Source organism: Buteo buteo, chromosome 1, assembly GCF_964188355.1.
Source record: "Buteo buteo chromosome 1, bButBut1.hap1.1, whole genome shotgun sequence".
NCBI lineage: Eukaryota > Metazoa > Chordata > Aves > Accipitriformes > Accipitridae > Buteo > Buteo buteo.
This window is the reverse complement of record NC_134171.1, coordinates 14,707,749-14,718,994: the sequence shown is the minus strand read 5'-3', so window position 1 is coordinate 14,718,994 and position 11,246 is coordinate 14,707,749. Positions and strand designations below refer to the sequence as shown.

Sequence of the window (11,246 nt, the reverse complement as noted above, 5' to 3'; positions counted from 1 at the left end):
AGTTAGGTCCTAGTTTGAGGGCAGGGAAAGGAGGATGGAGGCACGGCACAGAATTAGCCACCACAACTGTAGTAGCTGCTGACTGTGCCCATAACTGCTGCTGTCATCACAAGAACTTAGGAGATCATCAGCAAAATTTCAGCAAATGTTTCTATACATGTGTCAAATGTGCTGTGGTCAACAACAATGGAAGATGAAAAGTATAAGAGAATGGCATAATTTGGAATTAATTCTAAACAAACAAACTATGTAACAATTACTGTAACAAAACTATTTAGGATCTTAATGTAACAATATTTGTTGTAAAATAAATACAGTGAGTGAAAAGGTTAACGGCACTGTCTTAATTTCGGTCTCACTGACAAGGACTTATTTTTTTATATGCCCTTTCCTAAATTAAAAACAAAAAAAAAAAGGAATCTAAGTTTTTGAAATATGTTCAAACAACTCCTCAAAGTTTCTCCATGTCTGTAAATAAATTTTATTCTATTTATCTCCAAAGTCATTTTCATGAATTAACAACAAACACTTATTGAAAAGATCTTAAATATATTAGGTATTTTTATTGCAACTTTTGTAATAAACAAGACAAATATGTACTCAGAAAAACTGAACCCAGTGTATCAGTTAATTTTTTCATATTTATACTTTTAATATATTCAGTATTTCTATAAATTCAGATATTTTCATTATGGAGTTTTATAAAAGTGTATCTGCTTGAAATCACTATGCAATTTTCCGAAACACCAAACCACCTCCTGCAAGAAATTTTCTTTGGCTTTCTACCACTGTTTTTAACAATTACTTCATGGTAGGAAACTCCCTATCTGGAATTATATTACATCTGATTAAAACCCTATAAACTTCCAAGAAACTTTCCCCAGGTAAATCTGTCTCTTACATATGTGTAAGATTTCTGGCCTGCCTACATTGTTTCTTTGGCTGCAATATAACAGCCTCTTCAAATGTTGTATAATTTGTGGATTTGCTATACAATCATAAAGTGGCAAGATTTATTATATTTATGGTGGTGTTTTAAAATAATTTATTTCATCAGTCAATTTTTAGTCCATGTGACCACTTATACTGAAGTCAGTTGCATTACTAATGAAAACATTCAGTAGCTATGCATATACAAGTAACTCGGTCTTCAGATCTTCACTGAATGTGCAATATTACATACACAAACTTGACAGACACTTTAATTATGCATTTTACAACACAGAATTAACAGGTTATTAAAGCCTGCATATACTAGCTACAGTGTGTAAAGGGGATACCATTTTGAATTTCAGCGTAACAAAACATTTATGCCATGGTGGGTTTTTGAATATGAAAATCCTATTTGCTCTTAAAACAGTTTCTGCAAAAAGCCACACAACCCAGGTCCTGATAAACATTCATGCCTATGAATTATATCCATTACTAGAACAATTTTAGTACAGTAGGCAGCAATTATTCTCAATGCCTCTTAAAACTTGTACCAAAAAATATACATTTTCCATAAAATCAAAAAAATAAAATATCTGAAAGTGTTCTGTGATAAATCTAGAAAAAGAGGAATCCAGTCTTAAAAGTTAAATTCTGCTCTTACATACACATTTAAATTGAGACCAATGCATGATATTTGTACAGCTGACAGAAGAATTTGACTCAGTCTGCAAGATTAAAATACAAAAGTTATCAAAAGTATGGGAACTCTTATTTCAGGAGTTTAACTTTGTCCTTTAAAACTTTAAATTTGGGATTGTTATTCACTTTCTTATTAAATATAACTAGAATATCCTCTTCTGATTTGTGATGTTCACCAGCTATTGCGTAATACTGAGCTATAACCTGCACAAAGACAGAGAAACGGTTTTGAGTTAGTAAAGATGATTCCACTTTAAGCAATAATACATTCATGTTACTGTATTAAAAGTAGCATGGAATCTATTATGCTATTATTCCTTTGCAGAATTAGCATGGAATTTCTTCTGTAGTCCAGTAAGCAATAAAGAACATGTCCTTCAGTTGACATTCTGTTAATTTATATTCTGTTAAATAATGTAAAACTTTTTGCTTATGTGAGCCAGGATTTTATGAACTTAAGCATTACAGAAAGCAATTCATAAGACCAAAGGAGATTATAAAAACCCATGTTGTACAGTACCTTTTTTCTTAGTTTTTTAATTGAAATTTCATTGTCTGGAGCCTGTTTCAGAACAGCTTTGATGGTTCCTTTCCAGTTGAATTTACCTAGAAAATAATTAGGTGTACAACATCATTAGTAAAATTAGGTATTTCCAGGTTTTCTTCTCTATTAGGAACCAGATCTTCAATCTCCTAATTTTGGAACCAGTTCAGCTACCACAACAGTTGTTATCTTACTGACCCTATAACAGCAGGGTGTCTTAAGCATAAAGTCAGGTAGGCTGTTTCTGAAGATCATAATAGGATAGACATGAAGAACCAACATACTACTTGAACAACTACAGTCAGGATTGCTTTTACTTAACTTGTGTGCTTCAGCTATTAAGCAGCAACTCTTACATAATACAGAAATAGTTGGGAAAATCCTGCCTCCTCACCCTTAGAGCACAGGTAGGCAATTTCACGCAGTACCCACTTCAGAGGTCATTACTTGGTAGTTTCCAAATAAACAATCTGTATGTTCAAGTACAGACATTCCCCAACAGTAATAGTGTGTTGGATAATGGGCTTAAACAGGTTTAAGCATAAATGAAGGTCCAACACAGCTGAAGTCCAATTTGTGATGCACTGAGCAAAAATGGGGATACAAGAGATACAAAGAAATAGGAGAGCTGTTTCCCTTTTTCCTCTATTTTGGCTAATGTGCATGGCAGCGGGGAAGAGACCTGCTGTGGTGAAACAAACATGTCAAATTCCTCACCGCCCAGTGAAGGCAAGTGTAGCCAAAGGTTGCCAGCCCAGCAGAAGCAACAAATGAGAGAAGTAATTCAGCATCAGGTGTTAAGTGTAGCACAGGTTACTTACTCTGGAACAGATACACATATTGAATTTACATACGTATATGTATACTGAGGCACAATTTATTTCATGGCTTGCTGCAAAAGCACTGTATTTATATTCTGCACTAGGTCTTTTGCAGAATAGTTTTGTAACTATCTAAACTCCCCCTTTAAGAATACCTTTATCTGTTCCCGCATTTTCTTCATTATCATTGGTGTTTTCTGTTTCCATGTCTTCTGAATCATTTTCAGTTCTCATTCTCTTTGTTGTGATATGAGGTTCCTCTAGAGGTAGAATTGGATAAACATACACAAAAAAAATTATAAAACTAGAAGAAAAGTTCTGACGTGACTTAAAGTTTTTGTTCTTGTAACGTGAGCTTATATTTGCTAAGAGGTTCAGATTCTATAAAAGGACTGTGCAACCACAGTGTTAAAAAATAATCTAATTTTTATATGTAACTTACTACTTTAAAAATTCTACTTGGGTAGATTATTGAGCTTTAAGGCATTGAAAAAAAGCATCTTGAAAAAAAACAAGAAAGGTGTAGAATGGATACCTTCTGCATGTTTATGTTTGCGTTTCTTTACATTTGTTTCCTCTTCTGTTTCACCCTGATGGCCATTTCCATTTACTTCAAATTCATTCTCCAAGCTCTCCTTTCCTTTTTTGGACTTTTTACTCTTTTTTACTTCTGACTGGTTTTCTAATTTCAAGTCTTTTTTCTCCTTTTTTTTGCTCTTTTGTCTCTCTTCTTTTCGTTCTCTCTTATTCTTTTTCCTCTCAATTTTATCATCTGTAATTCCATTTTCTTCTGCCATTGTTTTTTCCCCAGTTTCTGCAGACTGCCCCTCTTTCTTCTGTTGTGGTTTGTCTTGTTCTTTTTCACTTGAAATCTTTTGTTGAAAGACAGATTATTACAATTTTTACATGCCTTTTCTGACATTGCAACTTTTCTCTGCTACATCATTCATGAAGAATACTAATATCCTGAATTCAATAAAATTGCTTACACGTGGTGACATCAGTTACCTGAGAAATAGTGCTAAATAGTGGCTGATTCTTCTTTTAACTCAACAGCCTAAATGCTAATTACCTTAACATCACAGAAAAAATGTTATCTAACAACATATATAATTTCCATTTGAAATAATTGTCTATGTGTTTTTTAACATATTTGCTAAACATAATTAAGGGAGAGACAACTCTTTGATTTACACAGACAAAAATACAGCGTATTACAGCAAGATACAGAACCTATTCCCAAATACATGGACCTTGAATCATGACCTTAGCTTTGCCATCCAGTTCCCTGTCTTGGGCTACGTCTGGGACAACAAACTATTACTGCATGATGTCAATAAAGGTGCTGCTGGTTGTTTTAATTGTACTTTTCTCACCTTAACGTACTTGGGTTTCTTTTAATGTTCCTGAACTTGTAATAAAGTTCTTGTAGGAAAATTAATATATTAATGAACATTTTTATATTTAAATTAAACTTTAATTTTATTAATTACAAGTGAAATACAATTACTGAAATGTTAATGTGGCTATTTAGAAAGAGAACACATGTTTATAGAAGGAACTTAATACCAACATGTTTTTGTAAAGAGTAATTTCAATTCAATTCAAATTCCACTTAAGAACTTCCTTTGAGTACATATGCTTCAAGGTATGTATTACAAAGACTATCTTGAGATGTTTTTAAGATCTCTTAAAGGTGCATTGAAATGATCTGAGCAATAAAGTTTTGTTATATATTTTACTTTAACGCTATATTCTATGGAAAATGTAAATTGTTTACTTGTGTTTAAAATAATTGTTCTGAGTCAAGATTTATTTTTTTAAAAAATCAGTTTAAATCAAGAGGGAACTGCTTATGACTTTAGTAAAGTTGTATTGACTCACAATTAATGTTCCAGCAAGACAAGGCACTTGAAATTCAGTGCATAGAGTTTATGTTATATTCATATCCTTTAAAAAAAGGTATTTCTGTCCTTCCTGGCTCTTATATTTGGATTGTTCAGAAAAACTACAAATAGATTTAACTGGAATCATCAAATCAGGAACATGAATCATGATCAACAGGGGATTAATGTCAAAGCTATGCCTGCACTCTTCCTCAAAAGAAGCTGGGGGGAGGGGGAGAGCATCTTTACATCAACAGAGAATTAAGCTTCTCTAACAGCTTTCTAGTAGCAGTAATAGATGTGAACAAACATTCAAAACAACACCCTACCAAAACATGCTAAACTAGTACTGAAATAGCAAAGAATCAGGCACTGAGAAAAAAGGTCAGTGTGAGTCCACGATCTGGACACAGAAGTGCGAGGAATTTGCACCACAAACTGAAGGATCTCATCTCTCTCCACTAATAAAATAGGTGAACCAGGTGCTGTTTATTTCCCACTCCAATACACACAAATTTTAGGCCAATAAAGTTCTGAAAAGACATCATTTTATTCCTTCTTAGTGCGTGGTGAAAGACTGGAACCAAAGATAGAAGCAGTGTTTTTCCCTTTCCTTATGTACTAATAGCATAGAATAAAGTTAAATTAGCCTTCTGATTATTGTGTCACAATCATGTCACTGTGTCCAGGTTTTTAATCACAACCTGCCCAGTATGCATAACTACTTCAGCAACAGTATGTTCCACAAATTAGCAATTTAGCCTAGGAATATTACATTATAACATAATCCACTGTAACAATGCGAGACAATATTTCTGCTAACGTCTACAAAGGAGTCTGAAAGGTTTTCCTTCCAGCATTTTTGACTGCATTCCTGTGGTACGATGTTGTACCTCTAACTTAACTTACGTTTCTGGTTGCTTCAGAGAAAATATCCCACACCTGGTCCTGCAAAGTGCTGTCAGTAATTCTCAAACTGTTCTTCATCCAATTCTGTGCAGGAAAAAAACCAATAACTGAAAAGGTGCATCTCTGATTTTTTTCCTGATTACCCTACATTTGGTTCTTCGTTTTATTTTTCACTTAAGAATATAATCACTTCTTCCGATTAAGATCTGGTTAGATGTTTAGTCTCTATGAATCTCTTAAACATCCACGCTAAATGGTCTTGCATAATGCCTCCATAGTGTTATGAGGCTATACCATGCTTCTCAATTGCCTCACCAACACTAATCCAGAGGTAAATACATGGAAAAGATAATCCTCAAGCTTTTGAATACAGCTGGTTATGTTAATGTCCTACCAAACCTTCTGACTGTTCCCATGAGTTAAAACATTAAGGATCTGATCTTATTTATTTATTTGTGTACTGGACAAATGGTCATGCTCCTAAATGGATACCTTAGTTTATTACAGAAAAGTAAAATTTAAGCAAATATGTCAATGCAAACATTTGGAAGTCTTTGAGGCTATTGCAGGAGTTACCGCTGAAAATGAGAACAAAGCAGTAAATTTCTACTGATAATATGCTCACACTATCAGCAACAGATCAACTTTCAGGAATGTGGGATTCTAAGTAAAACCTAATGTAACGATTTTTGCATTGCAGTGAAAATCCCAGGAAAGCTGCCTTAGTAAATTGGAACACCTAACTGCAAAAACTTTTCATCTTCCACTACAACATTCTTACAAAAAAGAAAGAGGCTTCTTGACAATATCACTTTCCCTGCTTAGAATATTAATTTTGTAGAAAAGTATTCTAACCTTCAGCTCGCTAGCAGCAATTTCACCGCAGCTCTATTAGGTTCTATGTGAGTGCTTTGGAAGCAATCATGATCTTCTCTCAGCCTCACAATCTGAGGCACAGAACAGGGAGAAAAAAAAAAAAAAAAAGGCCAACTTGTCAGTAATTCTTTACTGAAACTACATGAAACATTTGGAATTTGCTTTGGCTGTGATGCAAAGTTTATTGAAGCATGCAGTGTGGGAGACTCCGTCAGAACACTGAGCAACAGGAAAACTCTCAAAACAGTATCTTGCTTTTACCAGGAAAAAACAAAGCCACAGAAATAAGAATCCTTTAAAACTGTGTCTAAGAATTTGGACATTCAACAGAAATTGCAAATAGGAAAAAAAGAAAGGTATTAAAAAAAGAACAAGCCTACACATGGAGATTAAGCTTGAATGGTGAGTCTCTGCCTTAATACCTAATTAAAAAGGCACACAGAGAGTCCTTTTAAGCAAGGAGATTTATTTTACCAACATTGCCTATTTGAAACTCAGGTATTACACCATCTATTTACCAATGCCCAAATAAGCAGTTTGTCCTGCCTTTGTTAAAAGAGAGTGGTGCTCGCTAAGAAAGTGTATTTTTAAGCTTACTGCATGGATTACTACAAATCTCTATTAAAACATACCTGAAACTTTACTTTTTTTCTTGGAATATTATCAAAGACACGCATTTGCTCCAGAATGTTCCGCACTTTAGGGCTTATGTTTGGCTTCTTCATTACTTCATGAATTTTCTGAATGAAGAAAAACAGAAATAAATCAGCAAAGCAGCACAATGATCAAATGATACATGCAAGGTACGCAAGTCGAAAACACATTGGATAGAAATCACCCGGTCCCCACAGCCTGTATAGCCTACTCAAAAGAACTGTTCAATACCCACAAGAAAAACACTAACCTTTGGTTTTATCATAGATCATTAAGATGTGTCAAAGTTATCTATATAAATATTTATACCTATATAGTAAGCAGAGGCAAGCAGGACTGCCCACCAATGCTTTCTGATGTACAAGTTACAACCTGTAATAAAACATTTAAAAGTAAAGTAACTGTATCTCATAGGAGATTCTTGCAGCGTGAAAAAGACCCACATTAAGAAAAGCAATAGTCACACCAATTGGTTTTTGCAAACTTCTGGAGTTAATTGTGAAAAATCAGGCTAACTTTGAGGCTACAGTTTGACATACATTTCTTTTGGCAGCAGTGCCAGCTTCAACAACCGTTAACCCCTGTAAGAACAGCTCAGACATATTCCTATGCTACGAGTGCCAGCACAAGAGAACAGAGGAGGTTAGGCCAGGGCCTTATGGCAGTTACTTTAACAGCACTGCTGCTTGTGGGGGAAAAAAAGGTTCGGAGCTTCCCAACATTTAAAGATGTGTCCACTGGAGAGCTTTCCTGTACTTCTGAAAATGTGTTTACTGAAAGGTTTTGTGGATGTGTTAAGACTACCAGAAAAGGACGTTCTGTAATAATCCCTCACTTTTCTGTGTAAAAATTACTTACTATTGAGGAAGGCTAACAATTTTCATAAGCAATAGCATTCACTTCATACTGCCTTTGAACAATGTACTTAAACAATGTTCAATCTCAACAATAGCACTGATTGACTTCAATGGTATTATTCACATGCCTTAAGCATACATGTAGCTTAGTACTTTGTTACTGTTCTATATGAGACAGAAACCAACAAATCCATGGATAAAGGTATCTACCTAATTATATCCAAGTATTTATCTATATATTTAAAAATGTGTTTTGAGAGTTACTTCCTAAAACCTTTAAAGAAAATTAACAGCCATAAGAGGGTAGGTTCTTGCATAGGATAAGTAACTACTTGAAGGGTAGGACAGAAGGGGTAGGAGACATTTCCATCCATGCTGGGGCCTCTGCTGTTCAACGTATTTACAAAGTATCTGAATAGAGGGCAGGAAAATTTTCCTGATGCTATGCTACTCAGGCTGAGGACTGTGAAGAATTCCAGTAAGATTTTAAGAGAATGAGTGACTAAGTAATAAGAAGATGAATTAAATTCAACACAATTTCATGTAAAGCAGCATGCATAGGAAAAAGAATCCTAACTTCACATCTAAACTGGCAGGCTTTAAGTCAGTCACTGGAGCTTAGACACAAGATCTTGGGGTTAAAACAGCCAATTCCATGAAAATGCCAGCACAATGATCAGCAGCAGTCAAAAAAAAAAAAAAAAAGTAGATCAACCAAAAATCAGTAAGAAAGGAATTAAGAAGGACACAGAGAACATAATTATGAGACAGAGTAAATCTACGGTTCATCCATATCTTGAACAGTGTACGTAGTTATTGTAACCTCATTTCACAAGGATACAGTAGAACTGGGAAGACTTCAGAGGACTAAAAATATAATTCACATATGAAGAACAACTGAGCAGGATAGGACTTTTCAGCCTGGAACAGAGACTACGAGATGGGGAGAGATGCCTGACAGAGGTCTACAAAAGTATACGCGGCATGAAGAGGGTAGACAATGATCAGTGCCTCTTTGTATGCAAGAACTAGGGAACATTAAATCAAACTAGTAAGAGAAAGATTCAAACCAAACAAAAGGTGAGTTTCTTACCAGGATAAGCAATAGACCTACCAAGCAATTGCCAAAAGAAAGCCGTGGATACTGGGAAAAATAGATCTCTGGTTTGATCCAGTATAGCCCCTCTTGTGTCTTTAACAGTTATAAAAAATAGTTATTTATCATATCTGTATATAGTACAAACCTTACCTGAATCCACTCCTGTTGTTTAGCATCTCCTTTGTTAGTTTTGGCTTCAAAATCTTTTCCACCGTATTTCTGGTCTTCACTTACGCACTTCACGTGTTCCTTATAATCGTCACCCCTGAACACAGGAGATTTTTAACTGTAGTTCACTGAAGTGTTTCAGTCCTTCAAACTATGCAGGACTTATGTAATCAACAAACTGAAGTAACAGATGGTAGCATCTATCATTTAAACCTAAACACTGTCAATGCTCATATGAGTAAAGTCTGATGTGCTTAAAGTACATGCTTATGAGACTGCTGACACTTCTGTCATGCTACAGCCTTCACCAAAAATTTATGATTTACAAAATCAGATCTGAGTCTTCAGCATACTGCTTCTTTTCTTAATGATGCTATAACTTATGCACATTTGTACGTGTAATGTATGCACAGCTATTAACGCATATCTGTGTTTTACTACTCACATTGACATGTTTTAAAATTAGAAAAGCAGGTGAAAAACGCCTGAAAACCCCCTAATTCCTATAGATATACTAATGTGGTAGCATACTTCTGATCAATGTGTAAGTGCCTCCCAAAAGGAATTAGTGACGTAGATCTTAATATCTTGTCAGTGAAGTATTGAGAAATATAATCATTATTTGAGGACAATCTTATTTTCTTATGCAAATTCATATACTTATATTTCGACAGCAGATAGCACTGCTTTCTTCCGAGTTCTGAGAAGTGACAACAAAATTCAGAATTTTTGATGTTATCGCCAATCTCACTCTCTCTGCAGTAGCGGAATAAGTAACAGTTGTTGATGATCAGAAGCTGACAGCATTGTCACTTATAACTGTAAAAGAAGAAACTGCAACTCTTGTTTACTGTGTGGTTTAGTTTGTCCTTGTGGTTCAAACTTGGATGATTAAGCTTGAAATTATATAAAAAACATGTAGAATTTTTAAATACAAATAAAATTATTCAGAAATTGCCATATTTAATTCTAATACACCATAGGAAAATCCTGTATTTCTGACAACCACTGCAGTGAGCAAGGCTATTTCCCGTCCTTTACCTACCAGAAATCCTTGCCACAATCCATGCAAGAAAGGCACTGACAGTTTCTGCAGATGGTCACGTGTTTTTCGACTTGTGCTTTCTTCACAGATTCTCCACACGCGTTGCATGTGAAAACGACCATGTTGGCGGGCGGGCGGTAGCTTCTATAAACTGGGTACAAACTTTCTCCTCCCCACACGAGTGCAGCCCTAGAAGAACAAGGAGGAGATCTCACATCTACCGCTTGAACGAAGCGCTTGGACGGCCGAAGGGAAACGCAACTGTGCATCCACTCACAGAAAGTCTTAAGCAGTTTGATGTCCACGTGCAAAAGATCAGAAGGAAAAACTCATTTTGCCCGATACCTCGAGCACAAGGGAAACCAGTAACGCTGAAACTAGTAAACCCCCCCCACCCCATGCCGACACGCTTCACAGGCGGCGCTTCACGCTTACCCGCCGCGACCCCCCCCGCCCTTCCGTGCCGCTCCCGCCCGCAGTCCCGTCTCCGCCAGGTCCAGTGTGCGGGACCCGCCTGAGAGGGCGGAGGGGGACACGGACCCGGCCACACGGGGCGGAAAGGCCGGCCGGCCTGCCCGCCACCCCGCTCCTCAGCGGCGGCAGGCTGCTGCCGCCTCACCCCGCTCCCCCCCAGCCCCCGCCCCCCCCCCCCCGCACCTCAACCGCCGCCCCGCGCGGCACGTGCTGCTGCCGCCGCCGCCGCCGCCGCCCCCTCCTCCGTCCCTCCCGGGCGCCGCCGCTCTGCGCCTGCGCGG

General features: G+C 36.7%; 1 protein-coding gene across 2 annotated transcripts; it reads right to left on the bottom strand.

Moving 5' to 3' along the window:
* Nucleotides 1–543: 543 nt before the first annotated feature.
* LYAR (Ly1 antibody reactive) lies at nt 544–11,244 on the bottom strand. 2 transcript variants are annotated; one of them, XM_075023069.1, is made up of 9 exons: nt 11,149–11,244; nt 10,492–10,680; nt 9,429–9,543; nt 7,301–7,408; nt 5,793–5,876; nt 3,533–3,869; nt 3,153–3,257; nt 2,153–2,238; nt 544–1,836 (listed from the first exon to the last, which is right to left on the bottom strand). In XM_075023069.1, the coding sequence occupies exons 2-9, from the start codon at nt 10,611–10,613 to the stop codon at nt 1,702–1,704; spliced, it is 1,092 nt and encodes a 363-aa protein (XP_074879170.1). In that variant the 5' UTR covers nt 10,614–10,680; nt 11,149–11,244; the 3' UTR covers nt 544–1,701. The 2 variants fall into 2 exon arrangements, with proteins under 2 accessions (XP_074879170.1, XP_074879179.1); XM_075023078.1 differs by lacking the exon at nt 11,149–11,244 and adding an exon at nt 10,769–10,877.
* Nucleotides 11,245–11,246: the final 2 nt, after the last annotated feature.